At 47.5% G+C, this 23,676-nt stretch overlaps 1 protein-coding gene across 6 annotated transcripts in view; it reads left to right on the forward strand.

Annotated features, from left to right (window-relative positions):
- Positions 1-8,104: 8,104 nt before the first annotated feature.
- Positions 8,105-23,676, forward strand: part of NRP2 (neuropilin 2) — a gene marked incomplete at both ends in the record, with an annotated part of 115,355 nt that continues 99,783 nt past the window's right edge. For all 6 annotated transcript variants that reach the window (XM_084239123.1, XM_084239125.1, XM_084239124.1 and 3 more), the window contains 2 exons: positions 8,105-8,177; positions 22,333-22,510. In XM_084239123.1, coding sequence (XP_084095249.1) covers positions 8,105-8,177; positions 22,333-22,510 — 251 coding nt within the window. The remainder of the gene's footprint in view (positions 8,178-22,332; positions 22,511-23,676) is intronic.

Raw genomic sequence — 23,676 nt, forward strand, 5'->3', positions numbered from 1 at the left:
CTCTAGAAAACATTAAAGCAGTAGCTACGAGCTTTAATGAAGTTAACCTGCTGAAACCAGGGGAGGTTTGCCTGAACTACACCTGAAAGCACTTTGATTATGGCATCAGCTTCAAAAGAAACCCATTCCCTCATTTCTGAGCTCTGCTGCATTGAGAAACAGAATTGCACCTTTATATTCAGGCTAATTTCAATCCCTCGCTGAGGGCTGAAAGCTTTCTTAAGTATTCTGAAGATGTAAGTGGAGGGAGCATCTCCTCCCCAACCTTTACAACCCCAGATAGAGAGAGGACCCTCTGAAACCATCCATATGGAGCAGGCCCTCAGAATGAAAAGTCCAGCATGATAAACCCCTTCCAGTTCAAAAAAAAAAAAGGTAACCTCCTACTTTTTGCTAATATTCAGCCAATTCAGGTTCTACAGGTTTACTTTAAAAAAAAAAAAAACACTCAAATAATCCCCAACCTTTACAAATGTCCCCTCTTAACACACACTTCCTTTAGTGTCTTATAATATTATAACTTCTTCTCCATTTCCTTTTATCCTGTGGTCTTTGCGTTTCTTTCTTTCTTTCTTTCTTTCTTTTTCAATTGTCCCTTTTGTTGCTCTCTCTCCTCAGCATTCCTTTTATTTCCTTTTGCACCTCTTCTTTTGGATTGCAGGTCTTCATGCGCCCTGTTTTCTTTTTTGGTCACAGCTGCCCCCTAGTGGTTTTCGAGGTCATTACTGCTTTGGGCTAGGGGAGCAAGAAGGAGGGAAAGCTAGTTGGAGAAAGGAAGTTCAGGGGAAAAAAACCCATAAAATGTGCTTTTGCTTTCTTACTTGGAACAAAGTTTCAATGTGTCCGCAGTGATACTCAAGACCTGTATCAATGAGGAGGTGTTGCCACAGGAACTTGTGATGATGGACACAGCAGTCCTGGAGCAGGTTTGCAAGGCTGCTTGAGCAGAAGTTCTTGTGCCATTTATTGACAGCATGTAGGCTAGTAAAAGCTGATCATGTGACAATGGTATGAGGAATGAAGTCCGGAGGGTGGGATAGGAATGGGGGACAAAATTTCACCAGGCACAGGGAAGGGGGTGTCGTGACCATATGTCAAGAGACATTTGTGTCAGCAAAACATGATGTTATCACAGGCAGCATTATAGACCACCACGGAGACAGTCACGTAATGAAGTCAACAGCAGCCTAGGCGTCCCTGGGCCTGCCTTGTGATATGGGCTATTTTCCATCGGCAGTCAAGGAATGCTCTGCTGTGATTTGTAGATAGCAAATAGGTCACAGTTGCCCATGAGTGGCCAGATAGTAGCCAGCTCCTAGGAACCCACAAGGAGGTAAATTGCAAAACTGGGAGAAGGGGCTTTTCATTTTGTGTTGTTTGAATTTGTTTTTGATGATATAGATGTACTACTTATCCTCTTTTTCTATTTAGAAAGTAAATAAAACCCAAGTGTGGCGACAGAAAAGGAGACTGCCTCCACAGATGATTCTGTGGTTCCTGCAGAAAGCAAGTCTCATTCTGACCCCTTCCCCAGCCGGGCTCTCATCAGGATACCAAGGGTTGATTGGCAGCTCAGTAAACTGTGGGGGAGTAAATATGAAGGAGGAGAGTGGGAACTAATGACTACAGTGGGTGTGAATGAACCCACCCTGGAGTATCCTCAATAGCAAAAGGTCAGCACCCTGACTCTTGCCATTCCATCATGACTTTCATGCTCAAATTAGCCCCGATTGCCAGCATAACGTAGCAATCACCTGACATGTAGATGTCTAATTAAGGCACCATAAGTCACAGGTTACAAATTTGAAAACAGCAATAATAACAAGGAGAAAAAAAAAGCTTTACAAATCTGTGAGTGTTTGTTAGGGTTTGTATGCATGTGAGTGAAGGAAAAGCAAAGTGCACTCAGGGATGGAGGATTCAGGTTTCCAAGAAAACTGGTCTAGAAATCCAATGAGAGAATAGGAATTTCCACTTCAAAATAAGATGTTCTTGAATGATAAAAATTTCAAATTGTAACCTTAAAAACCAATTGCATCTCTTGTTTATTCCCTGAAGGTACAAATACACTCTTGGCCTTTGCTTTTGATGGCCAAGTGCAATCTGTATTTTTTTTTTAAGATTTATTTATTTATATAGGAGCTGGGTTATAGCCAGAGGCTTGGGAGGGTGAGAGGATTCACCAGAGGCAGAGTGGGGAACAGAACAGGCAGACTCACCGGAAACACTGCTGAGGGGAGCAGCGGGCAAGACAGGAGAGGTCTGCCACCCCATGTGGGCATCTCCCTGGCTGTCTGGGAATCGAACCAGCACTGCAGAGGCTGCGGACAGATTCACAGTGCTGTGCTCAACCAGCTGCGCCACCTGGGAGGCCCCGGAATCTATATTTTTATTTTAGGGGCTAGGAAAGGCCTTTGTCCGAATGCCCAGCCAGGGAGTGAAGGTACCTAATGCAGATACTGTAATGAAGGCATTTCCAATGAAGTATCATACATGCATTAACATCTTATTGGGGGATATATGATTATACCTATTACTTAGGGTGGTCATGAAGTTAAGACTAAAACCAATTTTAAATTTATAAATGAGGTTGGTCAGGAAAGTGCCAAAGTTCAAAACTGGAAAGGAGTAGAAATTGTTCAAACCAACCCTCATTCTCCTCCTCCTCACCAAATAGACACCAAGTATTTTCAAGTGATGCCTCTGCTGATGCTGAAATTCTCTTTTTGGGAATAAGTGAGACAGCCTCAGAGACTGATAAGTGTGTGAATTTCTATGGGTTTCCATGGGAGAGCTCCAGCTCTGGTCTTCAGATGATCTAAAACTGAGCTGCCCAGCATGGTGGTTGTTAAATACATGTGGAATCTGTGTATTTTTGAGGGCTTAGGAAACTATATCTAATAAAATTAAATACAATTTTAAATGCAGTTATTGGGTCACATGAGAGATTTCACATGCCATATAGTCAGGTTAAAAGCTCAGATATCTCCAACATGACTGTCAGTTGATTGGAGAACACTGTTTCAAGGAGGGATGGAGGCTTCACTGGGCCCTATTGAAGCACTGATGCCTCAAACATATAACAATTTGTGTAGCAGAGAAATATGCTTAATCCAAGCAGAGGGAATGACATGACATCTTTAGTTTCTTTCGTAAAGGATTCCAGGCATGTTTGAATGAATTTTGTACCCTTTGCTCCTTTTTTTCTTTTGTTTATTCTTAACATTGTCTTCTACCTGATATAGAGTCTATGTCTGAGAAAGAGCTGAGGAGACCCACACACAGTTTAGAGTGAAGGAGATTTGACATTTTATGATAATCTATATGGATTCTGGGCGTCTGCTAAAGGTAATATCGAATAGAAATTACTAGACATTGTTCAAATGTGTTGGAGAAAAGAAAAATGCAGATTGTTGAAAGGGTGAGTGGGAAAAATCCTGTTGACTAGAAACCTGGACTTCAGTTTCAAACAAAAGAAAATAAAAAATGAGGAGAACCTATTACATTTTAACTTAGGCTTTGCCTCTGAGACAGATGCAGCTAAATATTAACTAGGGTGGTGTAGTAAATTACAGATTAAGAGGCAATTAAGTCTCATATCTCCCCCTTTCAGGGTGAGAGCTTGTTGATGTCAGGACTCAGATAAGGGGGTGCACCATGTGACAGGTGGCATCTATTACAGAAGCATGAAACTTGTAGAGCTCTTAGATTTTGTGTTCCCAGGAGGCAAGATCCAAACGTCTTACTTGCTCGCACACCTCCTGCATCGTAGTCATGCTTCCGTGAGCATTTAATGAGTACAATGTGATGAACACAGATGGAAAACCATACCTGAAACAAACGTCTAGTAACATAATGGCCGAGTGGGTTGGTGGTGAAAGGCTGGATCTATCTCCATAGTCCATCAGCAGACACTTTGAACTTATACCTGCTGACCTCCCATTCCCGTGAGTGGGGTGAGGTTCCTGGTTTTTTTCAATAGGATCTTTGCTGTTGCTGTTAAATAGAGGTCACAAGGTAAAGTTGGGGACCCACCACTCTGTCATTGAAGGGCAAGTTCTTTCAAATGGATGGTCCTAGAAACTTGAAACATCTCTACCCTATCTGAAAAGAGTCTGGAGAAGAAATGTGAACAAATATCTCCTGGGAGCTATCCCTTCAGTGGGAACGCTTATATGGAAGCCCGTGTGTAAATATACATTAGAAGAGGGGTTTCCATGTTCCAAAAGTTGAGCATTTGCATCAAAACCCCTAAAATGTGTGTTACAGGTACACATTCTCAGACACCTGCCCACACCCAAGGAATACTATCTGCAAAAGAATGGAGCCCAGGGGTCTGAATACTTGACATTCGCCTTAGGTGATTCTGCCACACCCTTGGGTTCAGGGCCCTCTGGAAACACCCATTTTTCCACTGGGGTGTGGCTAGTAGGTAACAGCTTTCTCTTAGCATCTGTTACAAATCTATTTTATGTTGCCCACATCCCTTCCTGTCAAAGGAAAGGAATGTAGGATGGGATTATCTATTATTATTTCACAATTAAGTATAATGATGGGAAACGTCCTAGGTGAGTCAGGGATGCTGCCAGGACTCTTCTCACTACTTCCCTTTCTTCTAGTTAGTTTGCCATTCATGTTAACAAGCCCATTGTTCCTGCCAAGGCGAGCAGCTTTTTTAGTGCGCAACCTTATCTATGGGTCATGATGTGGACACACAAAATAACGAGAAATCCAGTGGCTGGTTCCTTGCCTCTGTGCCTCTGCTTGAAAGCAAACCCAGAGCAGCCAAACCCCTGAGATTGCAGTCTAAACAAAAACTGGGCTGGCAGGTCTGAGCCAGCCCCAGTCTGAGAATTTCCCTAAAGATTTTTTTTTCCATTGGGCACCTGTGGGATTTGCGTTTCAGTCCCAAGAGTCCTTGGAAGTCCTGAAGTAAAGCAATTCTAAGCCCTCCCCCACTTGTGGGCGCCTGTTCAGAGTTGGCTGACAGATCTGCTCTCACTCTGAATCCTCTATCTAGTCTGATAAAGGGCTCTGCGCTCCTGGAAGGAAAAGCCGCTCCAGAAGTGCTACCGCAGGTAGTTACCATAATTTATTGAGTGCTGCCCCCTAGAGGATTAAAAAAATGGTCTGGCTGCTGGGAGGCCAAAGACTCATTCTCTCTACACTAGAGCAGATCATCAGTCCTTTACTCCAGTGGACTGATGCAGTGCGGCAGCAGGAAATAAGTTAGCTCCCTCATTAGGACACATGTAAAAAAATAGAATTCATAATGCTGAGAATCAGGTCCAGGAACAGAACACTAAAACTGACCTTTCTCCCTACCAGACCAAGGACCCTGGATACAGCCTGATAGGGACCCTATACCTCTAGGCCCCAAGATCAGAAGTCCAAAGTTGTCATTCTTATGGTTTCCAAATAGGCAGCAGTTTACTTTTTCTCTCCACTTTTACCTAAACTCTGGCTATAAAGTTCTCAAAAACAGGTTATTTTATGGTGGGCAGACTACATTGGAAAGAATGGTTTGGAAAGTGCTGTCACTGTTGATATTTGTACTTAGTTTAGCATCTTGGTAATGATAGAAGGAGGACCTCTACCACTGGTCAAAATCCAGACTGCTTTTTTGGTCCATTAAATGTTGGGGGTGCTGGTCTTTCTTTACTATGGATGCTTAAATGGGAAAAAAAAAAACAACGAAATCTGGAGTTTTAATAAAGTAGATGTGTTCTCAAGCCTTTGAAGGAAGACGAGAAAGAAGGAAGGGAGAGAGAAAGCATGAAAGGATGAAAGGCAGCCTTCAGGCCAGCTAGGGGATATGTTCCCTGGAAGAACTCACTAGGCCTCTGTTAAATGCCCTTTCAAACCAGGCATCTGAGATTAACAGTGTGATATGCAGCCTGTGGATTTACCCAGCACTGTAAAATCCCAACCCGGCTTGGCTCAACTATTTGCAAATCACTTCTGATTCAATTTTGTTTTGGTTATCTCAGTGTAAATAATAGTTAAGTAGGAGTTACAGATTTTTCCAACACTAAAAGTGATAAACAAAGCTAATGGCAAGTCCAGATAAGGAGGAAAACCACCCAGAAGACTACACAAGTACAAGCAAAGAAATAAATGGGATAGTCAGGCGTGTGTGTTTCTTGTCACCGAAACTTTATTTTTCTTAATCTCCAGAGTGGCAGAAAAGGTATGTGCAGGGGTGTTATTTAGACTGTTCCTGTTAGAGCCTTTATGATAAAGTAGTAATAGGTGCCTCATGAAGCAAGATCGTTTGGAATCCATAAAGTCATCTTCTGAAACAAAGATGCAAGTGTTTCCCTAAGTGGTAGCTTGCAGCTCTCTCTAAACAGCTTTCACGCCTCCATTTAAAAATAGTTGGCAGAATGCTGTTTTCTTCTTTCTGCATTGAGACCACATTTCCACGGGGAAAAGTAGTCACAGATGCATTTCGAGCCTTCCTTTACCTGTACTTTGCAACCCCCCCACCCCCCAAAAAAAAGGTACAGGTACGGGGGTTGTCGGAATCTCTATTACCGGAGGAAATTCTGTGCTGCAGAAAGTCTCTTTTGATAGACGTTAGAGGTGCAGGGAGAACCTGGATCCTCACGCAGAGAGGAGAGCGGCATGTTTGGGACACAACAAAGGCTCTTAGTAAACGCAGGGGGTGTTTGGGGTTTCATTCAGCCGGGGCTGACCGTGTGTGTCGCCGCCACGCACTGCTGCCTGTGCGAACGCTAGGCTGAGCTGCCGCCCGGCTCCCCACCCCAAACACCGCGCGCCACCCTGCTTCTCCCGTAACGCCATTGCGCGTGGCATTGTGTCGGGCTCTACGTGTGTGGCATCTGCGGCAGGGGCCAAGGATTTCCCGGGTTTCCCGAGGAGCATCCCTCGGGCGTGGGCAACGCGGCCAAGGGCAGCGCGCCCGGGAGGTGTCGGGGGGCGCTCCCTTCCCCGGGGCGCAAAGCACCGGCAGCGCTTTTGTGGTCCAGCGCCGAGGTGCTGGGGGGTGGGCGAGCGCAGCCGGGTAGGAGAGGGGCCGCTGGGTGGGAGCTGCCTTAACTTTGATCCCGAGGCGGCCGAGACGGAGGGAAGCCGCCGCCCGCCCCGCCCGAGCTGGGTGCCGCGGCGCTCGCCTCTGCGCCGCGCGTCTCCGCGGCTGCCTCTTTAATCAGGAACACAGAAGGGGCGGGCCCTGAGCCGGCGCGTAATCGGATAGCTCTGCCGCGGCTCTGACATCCACATGCTGCTCGGCCTGAAAAGGCAGGGGGGAGCCGGAGGGGAAGCAGAGAACGCGAGCGAGGCACCAGCCCGCAACCCGCCCCCAGCACATCCTCAGGCGCGCGGACACTCGGCGAGGCTCGGGGCGAGGTAGAGGTGAGGGCGCGCGCGAGCGAACTCGGAGAGGGGCTCGCGCACTCCCGGGCGATCCCAGTCGCCGCCGCCGCACCAGCAGCAGCACCAGCAGCAGCAGCAGCAGCGGCAGCAGCAGCAGCAGCTTCCTTCCTCAGATCCCCTCGTGAGGCTGGCTCAGCGGGTGTAGCCGCCGGGGGAGGCTCCCGGTGGGGAAGCCCGGCGAGGGCAAGAGCTGGGCAGCCGCCTCCCGCTCCCGCCGTCCGGCCATCGGGGCCCCCGCCAGCGTGTCATCCCGGGTGCCCGGGATGTGTGTCAGTTTACGCTTCTGAGATCACACAGCTGCCTGGGGGCCGGGGGATGCCCAAGGCAAGTGTTGGCTTTTATTTTTGCTATTTTTTTACGCTTGGCTTTCGGGAAATATTCGTGATGTTGTAGGAGAAAGGAAATGATACTTTGAGGAACTGGAGAGGACATAGATGCCTTGTTTTTAAGAGAGGAAACGCGTCCCCTCTTTCCGGCTTGCTCCCTTCTTGCTGATTTCAAGAGCTACCCTCCTCCTGGCGAGGTGGGGACCCAGCAAGAAGAAAGGTGAATACGGGCCGCCAGGACCCGGGAGGAAAACACTGACCATTAGAAGCCTCTGCAGAGACACTGTAAGGAAGAACAGAAGCGAGAGAAAAACACAAAAGACTTATAACTAGACAAGAAACCTACAAATCCTGCTCTGGAGAAAAGCTCCTTCTTCGAAATGGATATGATTCCTCTCACCTGGGTTTTCTTATCTCTCTACTTTTCAAGACACGAAGTGAGAGGCCAACCAGGTAAGCCCCTGAAAGTTTTTTCTATTCATTTCAACATGGGTTTTTTTTGTTTTTTTTTTTTCGCCTTCAAAAGCCACTGCGAGTGCAGGGGGCCACTCGGAATGGCATATCAGGAGGCTCCCTCAATACTGAATAATTTAAAGAGCGATCCCAGCCAGCCCTCCCTACACCACCACCACCACCACCACCACTACTAAAACCCAACTTTTCTCTCCTGATAGGAGTGTGTGTGTGTGTGTGTGTGTGTGTGTGTTTTGAAACATAGACAGATTTTGGCGGTGTTCAGATGTCACATATGGACTGAATCAAAGGTTTAAAAATACTACAAAGCCTTTGCATTACAGTTTTGGGGAATTTTTTTTTTCCTGTCTTGAAGCAGAACACATCTCCCTTGAGTTTCTTCAACCTAGCCAGCGAAATATAAATCTTTTGCATTCCCTCCACTTAGCTACATTGAGTAATGTTAACTGAAGGGCTTGGGAAAGACAAGACTCTAGTTTTGGTTTCCCAACACTGTAGATTCTTTGCAGAATGTGTGGATATGCCTCAAAAACATAGGACTCCGGCTGGTGGAACAAGTTGGCTGGCGGCTGAGCTAGGGGCTTGGGGCTGGCGCTGCTGGCAACCAAGGCGGTTGGTTGTCCCTGCTCTTCCCTGCACCCCTGTGTTTTCTGGGAATGTGAATCATATGTTCTTTTAAATATATATATTATTATATAAAACAAACTGTATAGCCCTCGAAGGTCTCTCACGCTTGTGAAGTGGTTAGAAACTTTTGAGTGGAATTTGCTCTCAACCACTGCCAAAAAGGGTGTGTGGACAGACTGCAGAGATAAGCACTGCAAGGCCCAGCACAGTCTGGGGCTGGTATTTGTGGGGCACTAGATTGATGAGGGATACACTCCCTGAGATGGGATCTCTGGTTTCAGGGAACCCAGGGGGGCTAGTCCTTCCTTCCCCACACCAATCTCAAGAGGGACCCTCTCCCCTTTAAGAACAGTGTCTGTAATCTGACAAAACTCTTAGCAGCTGCTACAGGTGATTAAGAATGGAAAGCATCTGCGGAGGAATTAGAGAAAGGAGAGAAAACAAGCATTTCTGAAGAGCCCTTATGGGGATGTACTTCCATGGCTGTGTTGGCGGCAGTGGTGGGGGTAACTCCTGGCAGCCGCCTAGACACCAGTCCGCATCACAACCCGCTAGAGGTCCTGCAGCAAACTGGTTTGACTAAGGGCAGGATTTGCGCCAAGTACTCCGGTCCTCACCCCCAACACATACTCATCCCCTCCTTTAAGCTTTGGTATTTATTTCAGGGGGCAGGATGGCTTAGGAACGCCCATACTTCCCAAATCCACACGTTTGCTGCTCCTCTGCCACAACTGGTCTGAAGGGCAGCTGCAAATGGTATTAAAGATATGGGTGCAGGACCCATATGGGGAGATTTCCTGTGTCTCTTCATTCCCTCTAGCCTTAATTCTAACTTCCCAGCTTGAAGCGAAATTAAATTACCTCCCACAGAACTGGAGGCTGCATAAATTATGTATGTTTGTGTGATTCGCTCTGTGTGTGTGTGCACGCGCGCACGAGAGCGCGGTGAAGATGCCCACGGTATATATTATGTATTCAGGCGCGGACTCTGGTAGGCCCGGACGCACGAGCGCGCGCACTCTGGCGCACACAACCGCGCGCGCACAGACCCACACGCACACAACTTCAGGTTGTGCGTGCTGCGAAGAGCGGGAGGGAGCGTGAAGACTCAGGGGCCACCTCCTGCCACAGATGTTCGCACATCTGTCCCCAAGCTCTGCGTGGAGTGTGTGGAGTGTGTGCGCGACACCCGCTCGGACCCACTCCGGCTCTGCCACCTGCCTCCCTCGCTCTCTGCAGAGCCCCCTCCCATCCAACCCTGGGGCCGCGCTGCGTCACTTGTAGAAAAGCCGAGAGGCCCCATAGTGCGGGGCAGATCACACCCTGTGAGGCCGCAGACAGCCTCCGCCGGAGATGGGACCTCCGGGTAGGACAAGGAACTGGGACCTGCCCAGGGTGGATATTCTCCAGCACCGGGAGAAAACGATTTAAAGCCGTGGGCCGCTCAGGCTTTGCGTCGGAGCAGCCGGCTGGCAACTAGGGAGATGCAGGGGGTGGCAAAGGGCGAGGCCCAGTAGACCTCTGACTCACCCCCTGTGCGCGGGCCAGGAGGGTGCCCGGCGCAACCGCCCAGCGGCAGCGGCGGGACCCATTCCCAGAAGGAGTCAGGGGAAAAGAGGGGCGGAAGGTGCATGCAAGGGAGCAATTGAGCAAATAACCCCGCGGCCTTGGCGCCCGGCCTCTCGGACAGGCGGGCGGCCGGGAGGCTGCGTGGGCGTTGCGCACTTGGCTGGGTCTTCTTGCCAAGCCGCCTGGCCAGATTGCAGCGTGGCCGCCTGCCTCACTACCGCCCGGGCTTGGGGTTCGGGGCAGCTCGGCGGGCCCAGCCCGGAGCGCCCCCTCCTGCCTTCCGCTCACCACTCTGCGCTGCTGCATTCCCCCGCCTGCCCTCCAGAGCCAGATCAGGGGGGCTGAGGATCGCAGCGCCCTCCGCCCGCCGAGCTGGGTGGCGGGAAGTCTGTTGGGACTTGGGGGCTGAGGACTGCCCCGAGCCTGCTAGGGCTGCGGGAATGCGCGCAACTCGCAAGATCTCTAGCAGCGCAGCGCTCCGAGAGCCGGCTGGTGCCGCGGAACAGGTGAAGAGCACGCGGTGCGCTGGCATCCACGTGGTGGGGCCTTGGCGAGCCCCCCCTTACCTCCCCCCACCTCCCCCCAACCCCGTCTCTAACACCGCATCGATTTGTTTGGGCTACGCAGCAGAAACTAGAGCTGGGCGATCCATAAACATTCTATTAGGCAAAAATATTCCCAGCGAAAGCAAAATCAAGGCACCAGCTTGAGAGGGGCGAGCCAACTCCTGGCCTCTCCTCCTAACCAAGGACACCCCCAGGGTGACGCTTGCGGCATTTCCTCCACGCTGCCCTTTGCCGGAAAGTTAAGTCCCTGCGGCGGTTTTCTCCTCGGGAGAAACCTCAGTAGTCTCCGACGAGTCCCGCCTCCCCTCCCCCGGCACCTCTCTTTGCGCTCCACGTGAGAAAAAGAAATATTCACCGCGGTGCTTTTCAGTGATTGATTTCTTTTTAATATCAGCACAAGTTAGTGGCAAAGCGAGCTGTGATGAAGCGGCTGCCCCCACCCTGCGCTGGGCTGCCGGTCCTGCAGCCATGCCCACCCGCTCCGGGCGCCCGACGGCCAAGCTCGCGTCCTGGAGCGCACGGGGGTGGCGGTGGAAGGAGTCGGCCCGCCCTCTGGGAATCCGGGAGCCGGGGGTCAGGGTGGGAATCAGCTTTCCAAGCCAAGCTGAGGGGACCCGGCCCTACCCTAACGCGTTTCTGCGGCTTGGGTTGAATTTCTTTTGGAAGGAGAGGGCTCGGGCGCTCGGCGGCGCGTGCTTTCTGCTCGCCCGCCTCCCTCCCTCTGTTCCTTTCGGTTTCTCGCAGAGGAGAGCCCCCTGGCGCTAGCCATTCCCCGCTAGCCGCTGGCCTCGAAACTCCTTTTTGCTGGAGTTAATCGTGGTCCGCAGGGGACTGGGTTTTGCTCCGGAAATCTGCTGCAGCCTGACAACAGGTTTCTGCAGATGGCGGCAGCCCAAATGTCCCCACGTTGGTGCACACCACTGAGGACCCAAATAACCCAAACCCTGTAACTTACCCCCATCCCTCGCCTACCCCTCCGCCAGCAGCGAAGCCTCGACCCTTCATAGGGTTTGCCCCCATTGCCAAGGACACGGGCAGACGAGGTCAATTCAACCTTGAGGTCAATTCAACCTTGAGGTCAATTCAACCTTTCGTCTGGACTGGATGATCAGATAAGAGGTGTTAATTGGCTGTGGGAGACAGGTCTGGGTTCAAACAAATCCTGACGGTCTAGGCGCCGGATAAGGTTTTCAAAGAGGTTTTTTTTGTTGTTTGTTTTGTTTTTAGCCTGTCTCCCCCACTTGCGGGAAGGCTTTGACAGGTATCATAATTTGCAAGCAGAACTATAAACTCCTACTAGTTTCTACACAGAAAGTAGCACAGCTTGCTCGGGGCTGTGGGTCTAGAGCTCGCATTCAGTGGGTGCCCAGTAAACTTTACCCCATAAGCAGCTAGTGAAGCTGTTGCCAGTTGCCAACAGACACTGTGCGAACAGTGGAAAGAGAGCTCCCCATGAGGGCTGCAGGGCAAGCCCTTTCATGTCCTAGAAGTGCCTGGTGGAGTTGTGAATGCCTCCGCAGCCCCGCAGGTTTGGATATTGATGCCATTGTGTGGAGCCCTCAGGAGAAGCCACCAAACCCCCAACTGGCAAAATGAGAAGTTAGAAGACTCAGTGGCAAGTAACTGACCCCTGGGCTATGGTGTTAGGACTCTGCTGTCCACCAAATGGCTCTCCTGCTGTTGAGTGGGGAGTTCCACCCTCAGCCAGAGAGAACCCTGTCTTCATGGTACAGAAGGAGCCAAAGGCCAATTCCTACACCTGGAGACATGAATGCAAATAATTGGTTGGGGAGGAGTCTGAGGGGTGGTCAGGGGGCAGAGATACCAAGGACTAGATGATTCCGAGGCTTTTTTTTTTTTTTTTTAATCCTAGGCTTTTATTTTTTTTTTTAATCTTAGTCAACTGATGGTTAAAGCCGTCAAGAGAATGAACTGACTGGTGACCCCAGTGGTGGACAGTTGTGAGTGGACAGAATTTCAAGCCAGCTTCGTTGGTATAGTTTTCAGAATAGTTGGTATAGTTTTCAAAAATCCAGTTTGGAAAGGCTTTTGGAAATAGAGATGGGATTTTCCTTTTTTAAAAGGGTGGGCCAAAAAAGCATTATACCTTTTTTAATTTCTTATGCTGACTAGAAAGGACTTGAAGAGTGACGTCTGGGCAGTAGTAGGTAGTATCATTAACATACTTGAGGTATTTTATCATCTGACCATCATTTGCCATTGGATAATCTTTGAAGCACCCTCCCTGAGTGTTTGATCCTCAGAACTTAGTCTTTGTACAGTCACTTCCAGGTAAGGAATTCACTTCAAAAAAAGAAAAGAAAAATTAACCCTTTCCTGGAAGATACTGAGAAGTTTGTCCTCAAGAACCAACAGCATTTTTCAAAGCTTTGTCAGCCTTCATGAGAAATGGCCAGGGGGCTTAATGGTTTTATTACCTCAGTGGGGTTGAATTCCAGGACATAGTGGCCTTGTAGTGTGGCTTTCCCTACAGGAGAAAGCATCTTCTAAAGGTTTAGGAAGCTGTCAAGTTTAGATAAGGCTGAGCTCCTATCCTATGGGACCTTGCTTGTATTAATAAGGAGAAATTAATTTTTAACCACTGGGAACATTGCCAAATTATGTGACCTTTGGCAGACCAGCTGTGCTATAAAAATAAATCCCCCATTTCTGAAAATGCAGCTCCTATCCAGTAGAACAATAACAACGTGGCATTTAGAATAAGGTAGCATGGGGTTGGGCAGAAAACAGAGAAGTATGAGTTGCCATCAAAAAATCCCTCCCACCACAACATTAAGACATGTGGTTTCAGACCTCAGCAACCTATCCGTACACACCCTCCACACCCCAACTCAGGAAAGAGGGCCAAGCTGACAAGGACCTGAGGGCGTGTGTGTGTGTGCAGGGAGGGGGGAAGGTGTTAAGTGCTTCCCACCCACTCACACCCCAGCCTTGAACACATCCCTCATTGTTCACACAGACAGATTACTGGCAGAAGGCGAGAAAAAGGAGTTTTCAAACAGGCCAAGCATTTGTCTTTCCTTCAGTACCACTAAATAAGTTAGTCACTGAGAAGTTTTGGGGGAGACCTTCATTGGACTTCCTCTGCTTTTGAAGCTTTGGAGCCAGACAGCCTGGGTTTAAAATCTAGCTCAGCCACTTGCCAGCTCAGTGATCTAGAATACTTAATCTCACGGTACCTCAGTTTTCTCCTCCGTAAAATGCATTCAATAATAGTAATAACTACTTCATGGGATGGTCGTACTGTGTCAGATTGCCCAGAATACTGTTTAGTACAGTTTAAGCCTATTCTGAAGTCAGTTAATCTTTGAAACAGCTTCAGGGGGTTAACTGTCTCTTGTGAACATAGAAAGCACAGTGTTACAATTGTGGTAAGTTTATGTTAATTTTATGAGGTTTTTTTTATAACTAAATAATTATTCATTCTCTGTTCTTACCCCCACTAAACCTTTGTCTGTGTTTTATAAGCATAAGATTATCTCTCACCACACTGTTCTTCAGAGACGCATATTCTCTGCTGGATTCATCTTCGATTTATATCTCCTCTTTGCATTTTTTTCCTCTCCTTGTTCTGCTTTCAGTGTTCTCTCCTGTACTTATTTTTTTTAAACCTCTCTCCTCTCTTTTTCTCCTCTTCCATCCTTCATCACTGAAAGTGTGCTCAGCAGGGAACACTCTGTTGAAGGTGCTCCCCAGAATATGTAATAACTTCTACTCTGGCGATAGGCTCCTCAGCAGCTGAACTCAAAAAAGTCGTCATAAAGACAAAATCGCTTTTACCCAGCAAGACTCTTAATAATCCCATTTCCCTCTGGGTCTTCATAAAAGAGTCATGATCTAATCCAGAAAAAAAGGAGGGGTGGGGGGGGACTAGGAGTAACAAAAGGAAAGCTCTCCAGCAGTGGCTGGGGCTTCAGGGGCTGCTGGGCAGCTTTGTGCTCAGGTCCAGTGACACCCTGCCTGCTGCCTCCACAGATCTGGTGATAACCAGTGATTCAGGTTCTGGCTAGTCTTTCAGCGAAGAAGATAAAGGGAATTGCAAATTACTGAACCAAGTGGTAATAATAATTGTTTTGATAAAGGGGAAAAATAAAACAGATGTGCCCAAAAGGCATATTGGGGGCCAGGGGGCGGGAGATGGGGAGGGATGGGTAGAGAGAAGTGGACTGAAACCCAATAAGAGAGCATCTGGTATCAGCCTACAGTTTAGTGGTGAAGTAATAATTTGCACCTTCTTGGGGCTACCGACAGCAAACATCTATAACTTGCTTTGGGGAGGGAGGGAGGTGTGTACAGTGAGGGGACAAGAAAGCCTAGTGATATGACCAGCACTAGAATTAAAATCTAAGTATGCTTTGAACTTCATCATCATTATTTGAGGTCAGGGAGTCTACGAGACATAGTTCCACTGGCCCTCCCGCGACCTGTGACTAGGTGGTACTGTCGCAGGCTAGTTATTTAAGTCTCAGTTCATTGCTAAAAAGCACTGTAACTAGCAGCAGCTGTGAGTTCGGAAGGAAGAGTATTAGCTGGAGAGGTAGAACAATTTGTGATGGGCTTTCTAAAAATTTGTGATCCTTTTGATATTATTTTAGTCGCTTGTACATTCATTCATTCAATCTCACTGAATCTGATCTTTGGGGAAAGCTCTGGGTCTGATCCCAAAGATGAATCAGAAAGGAGTCATGCCCTCAACTTGCAGGTGGCCCAACAGAATGGGTCACCCTGTCACCCCGTGGGGGATCTCACATTCCCAGGACTTTAGCCTAAGAGGTTGGGAGAACTGGAGGGTGGAGGTGTTGCTGAGCCTGAAAGAAAGGATAGCTGGATCTTTGAGCTGGGAAAGGCAGAAGGGAAAAAGCTGGGGGTGGAGAAATGGACACTGGGTTTGATGGAGAAACACTCAGAAGCTGCATTTTAGAATGCAAGACTGCAAATAAGACTGGTAACACTAACTTGGGCCGAATGCAAAGCACAGTTTGCAAGGCCGAGAGGTTTGGAGTTCACTTACTGACCAATGGGGAATCACTGATGTTTCGGTGTAAGCTTTCAGTTAATCAAAATAAATGGAAAAAAATTATATTACCTTTTTTTTAACCTTTGGTTTTTGGACCAACCTCATAATTATTCTTCTATTTCCTTCCCCAAATATCTGTTGAAATGGTCAAGAATTGTAATCCCAGATCTCTCATCAATGGCATCAAAATTTCATTTGCAATGAGGGCTGGAAAAGAGTGGACATAAATATAAACTAATGATATTATATTGGCTGCCCTATTGGAATTGCATTTGTTTATGATATAAGATGACAAATAACAAGGTTACCACAGGTGGCAGGATTTGAGGTCAGAGGAGGTAATCACATCAAACTTACATTTTAACGATTAAATAAAGGTTTGTTTTTAGAAGCCAGATTGAGGGGAAGAGCCTCTCCAAAGGCCCTATTTCCAGACCCAATTTCCAGCTGTCTCCTCAGTGAATTCATTGGAGGTGTTTCAGGGAGGCTGCCTCCTTCCATGTTCCTTTTTCCACTCTGGCTTCCCGGTCTCTGGTTCCCCCCTCCCTGCCCTCCCAGCTGGTTCTTTTATTCAAATTTTGAACCTTATCATTGCAAAAGTTCACAGGGATTTCCATTTGCTGTGCCTTCAGGAGTGCATCATTCACTGCCACCCCGGCCCATAAATTGAATAGATTGCATCCCTTCCCAGTTGCCTTAGGAAGTGGTCAAACAGCCGCATTCCTGGGCTGATGGATTGGCTCATTTCTTCCCAGCTTAAGCCAAGATACAGATTTTATGAGACTGTCTTGTGACAGGCTGAAGTCTCTTTGAATAAAACAAAATCCAGCCTCAGCTCACAGAAATAACTCTTTAAAAAGCAGCTTACCAGGGATAGTGAGCAAAATTTGGTTAAAATCCTGAGCAGAGGACTTAGATGATTTGGGCAAGGTATTTGAAAAAACTCTTTTGGTCTTCCTTTTCATGCATCCCTATTGTTGACAGACTCACACGCAGAACTGTGTATCCATAATATTTGTAAATATGTCACCACGACTCAGTTAAGAAACCCACGTCAGTGGAGCTAATGTGATTAAAAGAGACATTTGAACTCTCCATAATGCAAGACAGACATGCTCATCTGAAGAACCATGTTTCAGACTTACCAACCAGATGAAATAGGAATAACACCTTGAATAAATGATGAGAAGGGTAAAAAACCCTTCTAATTTTGGTTCAATCTTTGAGTGATAAGGTCTTTTCCCTGTCTCATTATACAGACTTTATCATTTTAAAACTGAAACTGACCTTCAGTTAAGTAAAGTCTTCTCACTTTATAGATAGAAAACAGAGGCTCAGAGTTGTTTAGTAACTTTTCCAAGGTCACACAGCTTGCCAGAGTTGAGACTGCACTTGAAAACAAGGTTTTGTGCTAGTCAGTGAGGCTGTACTTGAACATTAGGCTTCTTACTAGTTAAGTGGCCAGGTGTAAACCTTTTCTCTTTTTAAGTTAAGAGAAAGAGTTTCTTCTTTGCCTTCCTGCTAATAGTTAAATGAAAACAATGCCTTGGAAATTGAAACAGTCTGGGATTATGATGTGGGAAAAGGATAAATTGTAAAGCAAATAAGGTGTGTTATTTTCAGGGGAAATGAAATTGACTGGTTTTCTTCACCAAGTGCCCTCAGGTATATATATAAGAAATAGATGTTTTCTAATCTTTCTCCTCTTTATCTTTTCTGTGGCATTTTAAAGCAACCAGGGAACTGAGATCTAGTTTACCAGTTTCAAACTCAATTCTAGGAAGCGCTGATGTTCTTACAGAATGAAGGGAGGGACTGGGGGTGGGGGTGGGGTTACTCCATATACTTCTGGTCACCGGAAGTCCCCTACACCCAGGAAGAGCTGCACTTCTCTCTGCTTTGTATTTGGGAGTTCTAGGTAGAGTTCATTCAATGGGGGGAAAAAAAAAAAAACCCAACTATCTCTAAGAAGAATTTTGCATACTACACAGTTAGTTCAATCCACTCATTGAACTGTAGTTTAGAAGGCTCAGACCCAGGAAGACCAATCCAGGTTGAGGATCCAGGCAGGGCCTCCCTGGTGGCACAGCGGTTGAGCGCTGGGTTGTGAAGCTGCCCGCAGCCTCTGCAGCGACAGTTCGATCCCTGGCTGCTCCCCAGCCACCGGAGGAGGGTCCCACATGGCGCGCAGACCTCTCCTGCTGCCTGCTGCTCCCCTCAGCAGTGTACTTCGGTCCTTCTGCCTGCTCTGCTCCCCGCTCTGGCTCTGGTGAATTCTCTCACCCTCCCGCACTTCTGACTGTACCCAGTGCTTGTATAAAATAATAAATAAATAAATAAATTTAAAAAAAAAGGATCCAGGCAATGCATCCCTCACCCTCACTTCTTGCAAATGTCACCCCTACTGGTCCCCATTCCAGTCACCTGGTTCCTGTCCCCCAAGCCCACGTTTGCCAACAACCTGTCTCTGTAATCTCACACACCTAGTCAGTGCAAGGTGCCCTGTTTTTGCCAAGGACTTTTCCTTTACTTAAACCATGTGTCTGATTGTCCTTGTGGAACTGCCACATGCAGGCTGTTACCCCAAGTCTCCTGCTGTTCCTTCTGTCCCCTTCAAGTAAGCCATTGTAATTCTCATCATTGGCGATTCATTGCTAGAGTTGGGATTCTTGGGTTTTTGCAAATATTTTATTGTCAAGTTCGAGCCATATGGTTCCTTTAAAACAATGTCAGTGGAATTTCCTTAGAATATCAGATTTTTAAAAAGAGAACCTGTACTTCTCAGTACTTCCTAAAATAATCTTTTACCGTTGAACCAATGATTTGTCATAATGTGGGCTCTATAGTAGGGTATGTTCCCTCTGAGGCTGGCAGACTGCCTGAGAATTAGAAGTAGATGGGGACCAGACCTCTTTACCTGCAGACACAGGGCCAGGGTACCCATAGGCAGCCTCGGGTGGTGCTTAGGCCACCAGCAAAGCCAGGGCACCTGAGAAAAAGAAAAAGAGAGAAAGGGAAAAAAAAAATAATCTGGCTTTGATATTTCAAATAAACCCCCTAAGAGTCATTGTAAAAAAAAAAAAAATCAAAACATAAGCTTGAGATCTTAGTGTTTTCTTCCAGAGGGGCCACTTTTAATCCTTTCATTTTGGGGCCTCAGAGATCTTTATCTGGCCTGACCTAAGTCATCCCGGAGGCTTCCCTCCCAGATGTGGGAGAAAACTGCTCTGAAGTGCCCAGGCCTGAGTTTGCCTATTTCTCTTTGGGATATTGAGTTTGCCCCAGGTGAAAGGTTTTCACAAATAGCTGGCGAAAGAAATCCCTTGTCCACTCACCAAACAGGCTCAGTAGCTCACACTTCCACAGGGTCAACTTCCCTTCTGTGTATGGAGGTTTGCCTACAGGCTTTTGCCCTGGAGTTCAACTCTCCTTGGCTGGACAGGCCTCCTCCAAAACAGGACTGAGCATTCAGGCAGCTCCTTTTGGAAGACAATAAATGCCTCCAAAGAAATGGATGGGCTAGCTCTTCAGAAGAGAAAGTTTAGTTAATTTCTATCAGGTGCATGTTTGTATTTAAGAAAACAATGTCCCGCAAAAAATAATGTCATGAAAAATCAATTATCATGAGGAAGTGTAGAAGGATTAAGTGTGTTTGCTTTACAATTTATACTGATATAGTTCAAGAATTTGGTTCTCTCCAAGAAAAATAGGGATGGGAGTTTTAGTATTTATAATGGTGAATATATGTCTGTGCAAATGATGTGTGATATTTTATGAGTGGGTGTGAAAGTGTATACAGGACTAAAGTGTGAATTTCTAATACGTGTATGTACCCAAAATGTACTCAATATCTGTTTGTGTGTATTTTGAGAGTGAGTGCCATCCAAACAAGAATGTGAGTTTATAAATGTTTGGATATTGGAAAGGTTAACTACAGACAATGAAGCAGATGTTTTAATGCATTCTCAGATATTTTAATAAGTGTCTTGATTTTTATCAGATAAAGGAAAGACAGAAAAAAGAGATGGATGACTCCTTTTTCTTTGGTTAAGTAAATTTTTAACAGCAGAAAACAGAGACAGCTGTGTGTCATCTATGGGAGATATATATATATATATATATATATATAAAATTTTAGTAGGGAAATTATTATTCTTGGTGAGGATGAGAAATGAAACCTTCCTATGAGGAAGTTTCCTGTCTTTCTTGCTGATTGTGTGCTGGTGTAATTACTAAAAACTTAAACTTGGGGGGCAGGGAGCTGAAGGGGAGAAGTTGTCCCTTCTGGAGTAACTGAAAAGAAGCAGGGACGGGGTGGGGGAAGAGGGGGAGAGCGTGGACAAACCTTAAAGGTCACATTCCCGCTGATGAGCTCCAAGGGGAAGAGAAGTGTGGTTTGGGGCTTGAGTTGGAGCTACGCTGCCATTTTTTCAGCAAAAGACCTGGCAGAGGGGCTGCTGCTCCCTGTTGCAGTGTCCTCCCTCCCTGCTTGCTTGGTAAAGAGCAGCTGCTGGTCTAAGGTCCCCATATTTTACCTTCTTGAAGGAACCCACTCAGCCCTGTTTCATAAGCCTGAGCCAGGACCAATGGACCACAATTTGATTTGCTGGCAGATGTTGGGTGCCCAGCATGGGGCAGTAGTGGGGATCCCCAGGAAGCCTGCGGGGTGATCGGCTGCACTGGTCTCAGCGTCAGCCTGATGTTCCTCTGGGACGCAGGGCCCATTGTCCCTGGGCTAGCAGGGTGCAGGATCATTAGTTAGAAGGTGATGTGGTCTCTGCTAGCCAGAGGAAATGGCCTGCTTTGTTTTCCACTCAGTAGGAAATGGAACCTGAATCCATTAGATTCTGGGCAGTTCAGCATTGCACAGTTTGAGCTCCTGGAGGCGCCATGCCTAAAAGGCGACTTAGGCGGATTCGTGTGTCCCGACCACCATTGTGCCGCGTGCCCATCTTTTATGCATTTAAAGCCTGTCAGGCTGGTAATCTAAAGCAGAGGTCTACAATGCCAACAGACACAGGGAATAGTAAAGTGCACCTGTAGAGTTAAAAAATGCATGACCCTTTCCCTCAAAGAGCGAACAGGGGAGAAAGACCCCCGTCCTGTAGGGTGGCTGCTGAGCAGTAATACATAATTCACGGGCCCATGCTGCTCCATGCAGATGGCGATATTAAATCATGATTGATGCTAAGAGAGGCACACATCTCAGGAAGGTCTCTGAGAGGCTTCTGAATATTTCCAGGTCTCTTGTGCTTCCCGTTCTCCTGTTCTACTGTGGTATTAAACAAAACCCCCCATTTCGCAGGCACCCCTCCTGGGGACTGTAGAACTTCACTTCCAAGTATGTGAGATTCTTCAAATGTCATCACCCACCTTTTCTGCCTTTGAAGATTGCCCCCTTCCCTCCTAACCCACATGAAGCTGTTTACCTCCAGCCAGGCACTGCTGGGAAGTGGGGGGGCTGTCTTTCCCTGCAGCCGCCTTTCAAGCAGCTGACTGGCTGGACAAAGCAGCAGCACACTCTGGTGGTGGTGACCAGGCAGGCGGGACAGTGGGCAGAGAGCTTGGAAAAAACACAGGCGTCCACTCAGCACAAAGCACTTTTGTCGAAACTCCGAAGTTAGAGCCAGTGGATTCTTCAATGCAGATTTTTCCACTCGGTGTGTAATGAAATAATAAATCGAATTTGTGGTGTATGTGGAATTAAATGTTTGGGGGATTTGCTTTTTCTTTCTTTGAAAAAAAAAAAAATGCTGAAATCACCCTCCAGGGTCTGTTCTGGTCCAAAGCTGAAAATGCTTCCTCCACATCACATGTAATTGTTACCAGGCTCACTTGTGGGTCGGCACCACAAAACCACTATTGTCAGTTCCCGGAGCCTTTACTGCTGGCTGCCTGGGCTGGGCTGGGCAACACCAAATATCATGAAGGATTTATGAGATGAAGATAGAGAGGAGAGGTTTGAAGAGGGAAGAAGATGGGCCCAGGAGGGGAGTCAGGAAAAGGCAGGAAGGCATGTTAGGTTGCTGCCTCTTGCCTTTTTAATCTCTGAGCATGTAATTGGGAATATTTATGACCGTTTTCTGGAATATTTTCATTTGGGGGGGTGTGTGTGCCCGCATGTGTTTGCTTGGTGAGTAGGGGCTGGGGGCAGAGGGGGATTGAGCTGAAATAATCTCTTCCACTGAGTGAGTAAGTGGGTTAGTCTTCTGGACTGCCATAAAAGGTCTGTGAAACAGTTTTAATCAGGCACTGAGAGAGAAGAGAAACGGGGAGGGGAAAAAAAGGCTGTAACATATTTGAAGTTCTTAGGCTTGATTGCCTTCTCTTTCAGACCCACCCTGCGGAGGTCGCTTGAATTCCAAAGATGCTGGCTACATCACCTCCCCAGGTTACCCCCAGGATTATCCACCCCACCAGAACTGTGAGTGGATTGTTTACGCCCCTGAACCCAACCAGAAGATTGTCCTCAACTTCAACCCGCACTTTGAAATTGAGAAACATGACTGCAAGTAAGCACCCCCTCTGCCACTGTGTATCCTTGTGACTCACACCCCCCACACCCCCCACCTCCCCTCCTGACCCCTGCTGCTGCTGCTGCTCTGCCCCCTACTGGTAGCAGCCCTCACCCCAGGACCTGCCAAATGGTGGGTCTGTCTTGACGCAGAGAGGAGCCTCCACATGACATTTTCTTTTGGGAGGAGTAAAGGCTACAGTATAGAGGAGAGACTGGAGTAAAGACTAGTCCCCTATCTTCAATGCTGGCCATGGATAATTCCATGTGGGGCTGGGGGGTCGGCCACAAAACACCAGTTCTAGCTTGGGGATTTATCTCCCTATTTCCATTGCTACACACATCGGAGCCCCATCAGCTTTCTTTTATAAAACAGTAGCCAGAACCTCAAGTAGAAACTTCCTCTCCATCCAGCCATGGAGGGGTCTGCTATTATTTTATGAAGCAGCAGCTGGTTTCCTTACAGGAGCAGAATTTAAAGTCTGAGTCTATACAAATCGGGTCCGTGGTGTGCACTGATTCTTGGTATGTGCCGCAAAAGCTAGAGTCGCAAAGCTGGTGTATGGACTTCTTTAACAAACACTCTTCTAATAGCTTTTCAAATATCCATCCTTTCCATCCTCACCACAGTCCTGGGAAGTTGGTGCCATCACCATCTCTGTTGTGCAGACGGGAAAGCAGAAGCCCAGAGAAGCTAAGTGAATCCCCCAAGGTGACTCAGCTGGTCTCACTACAGTGCTTCTGTCACCTAGGAAATGTATGGTTCAGGTGATACCAAATGGGTGTTTAGCCATTTGTGAGTCCTTTAGAAATGCCATGGTAGCAGCAGGGTTCCTGTAAGTTGAGGTGAGGGGACCAGGCAGTGGTAAAATGCCAGTTATGTGATTGTGTTCTATACTGGCTTAGAGGCCCTTCTCATAACATCTTTCCTGATTGAAAACAAAAGTGAGGAAGAATGTGCCAATCATCTGTTCTGCTCCAAACAAGCCACTGCTCTGATAAGTGTTCGGTGCCTCCTCAGATGAATAAATAGTCTGAACTCCCCCTGTGCCAAGGCCCTGAGTGCTGAGATGTGCATAAAGGGGCCAGCTAGCGGGAGAGGTACCAGGGAGCAGGCCTAGGGCCGGGCCAGCGCTTCCTGGTGGAGAAGACCGCCCCTCCACC

Source organism: Talpa europaea, assembly GCF_964194135.1.
Source record: "Talpa europaea genome assembly, chromosome: 1".
NCBI lineage: Eukaryota > Metazoa > Chordata > Mammalia > Eulipotyphla > Talpidae > Talpa > Talpa europaea.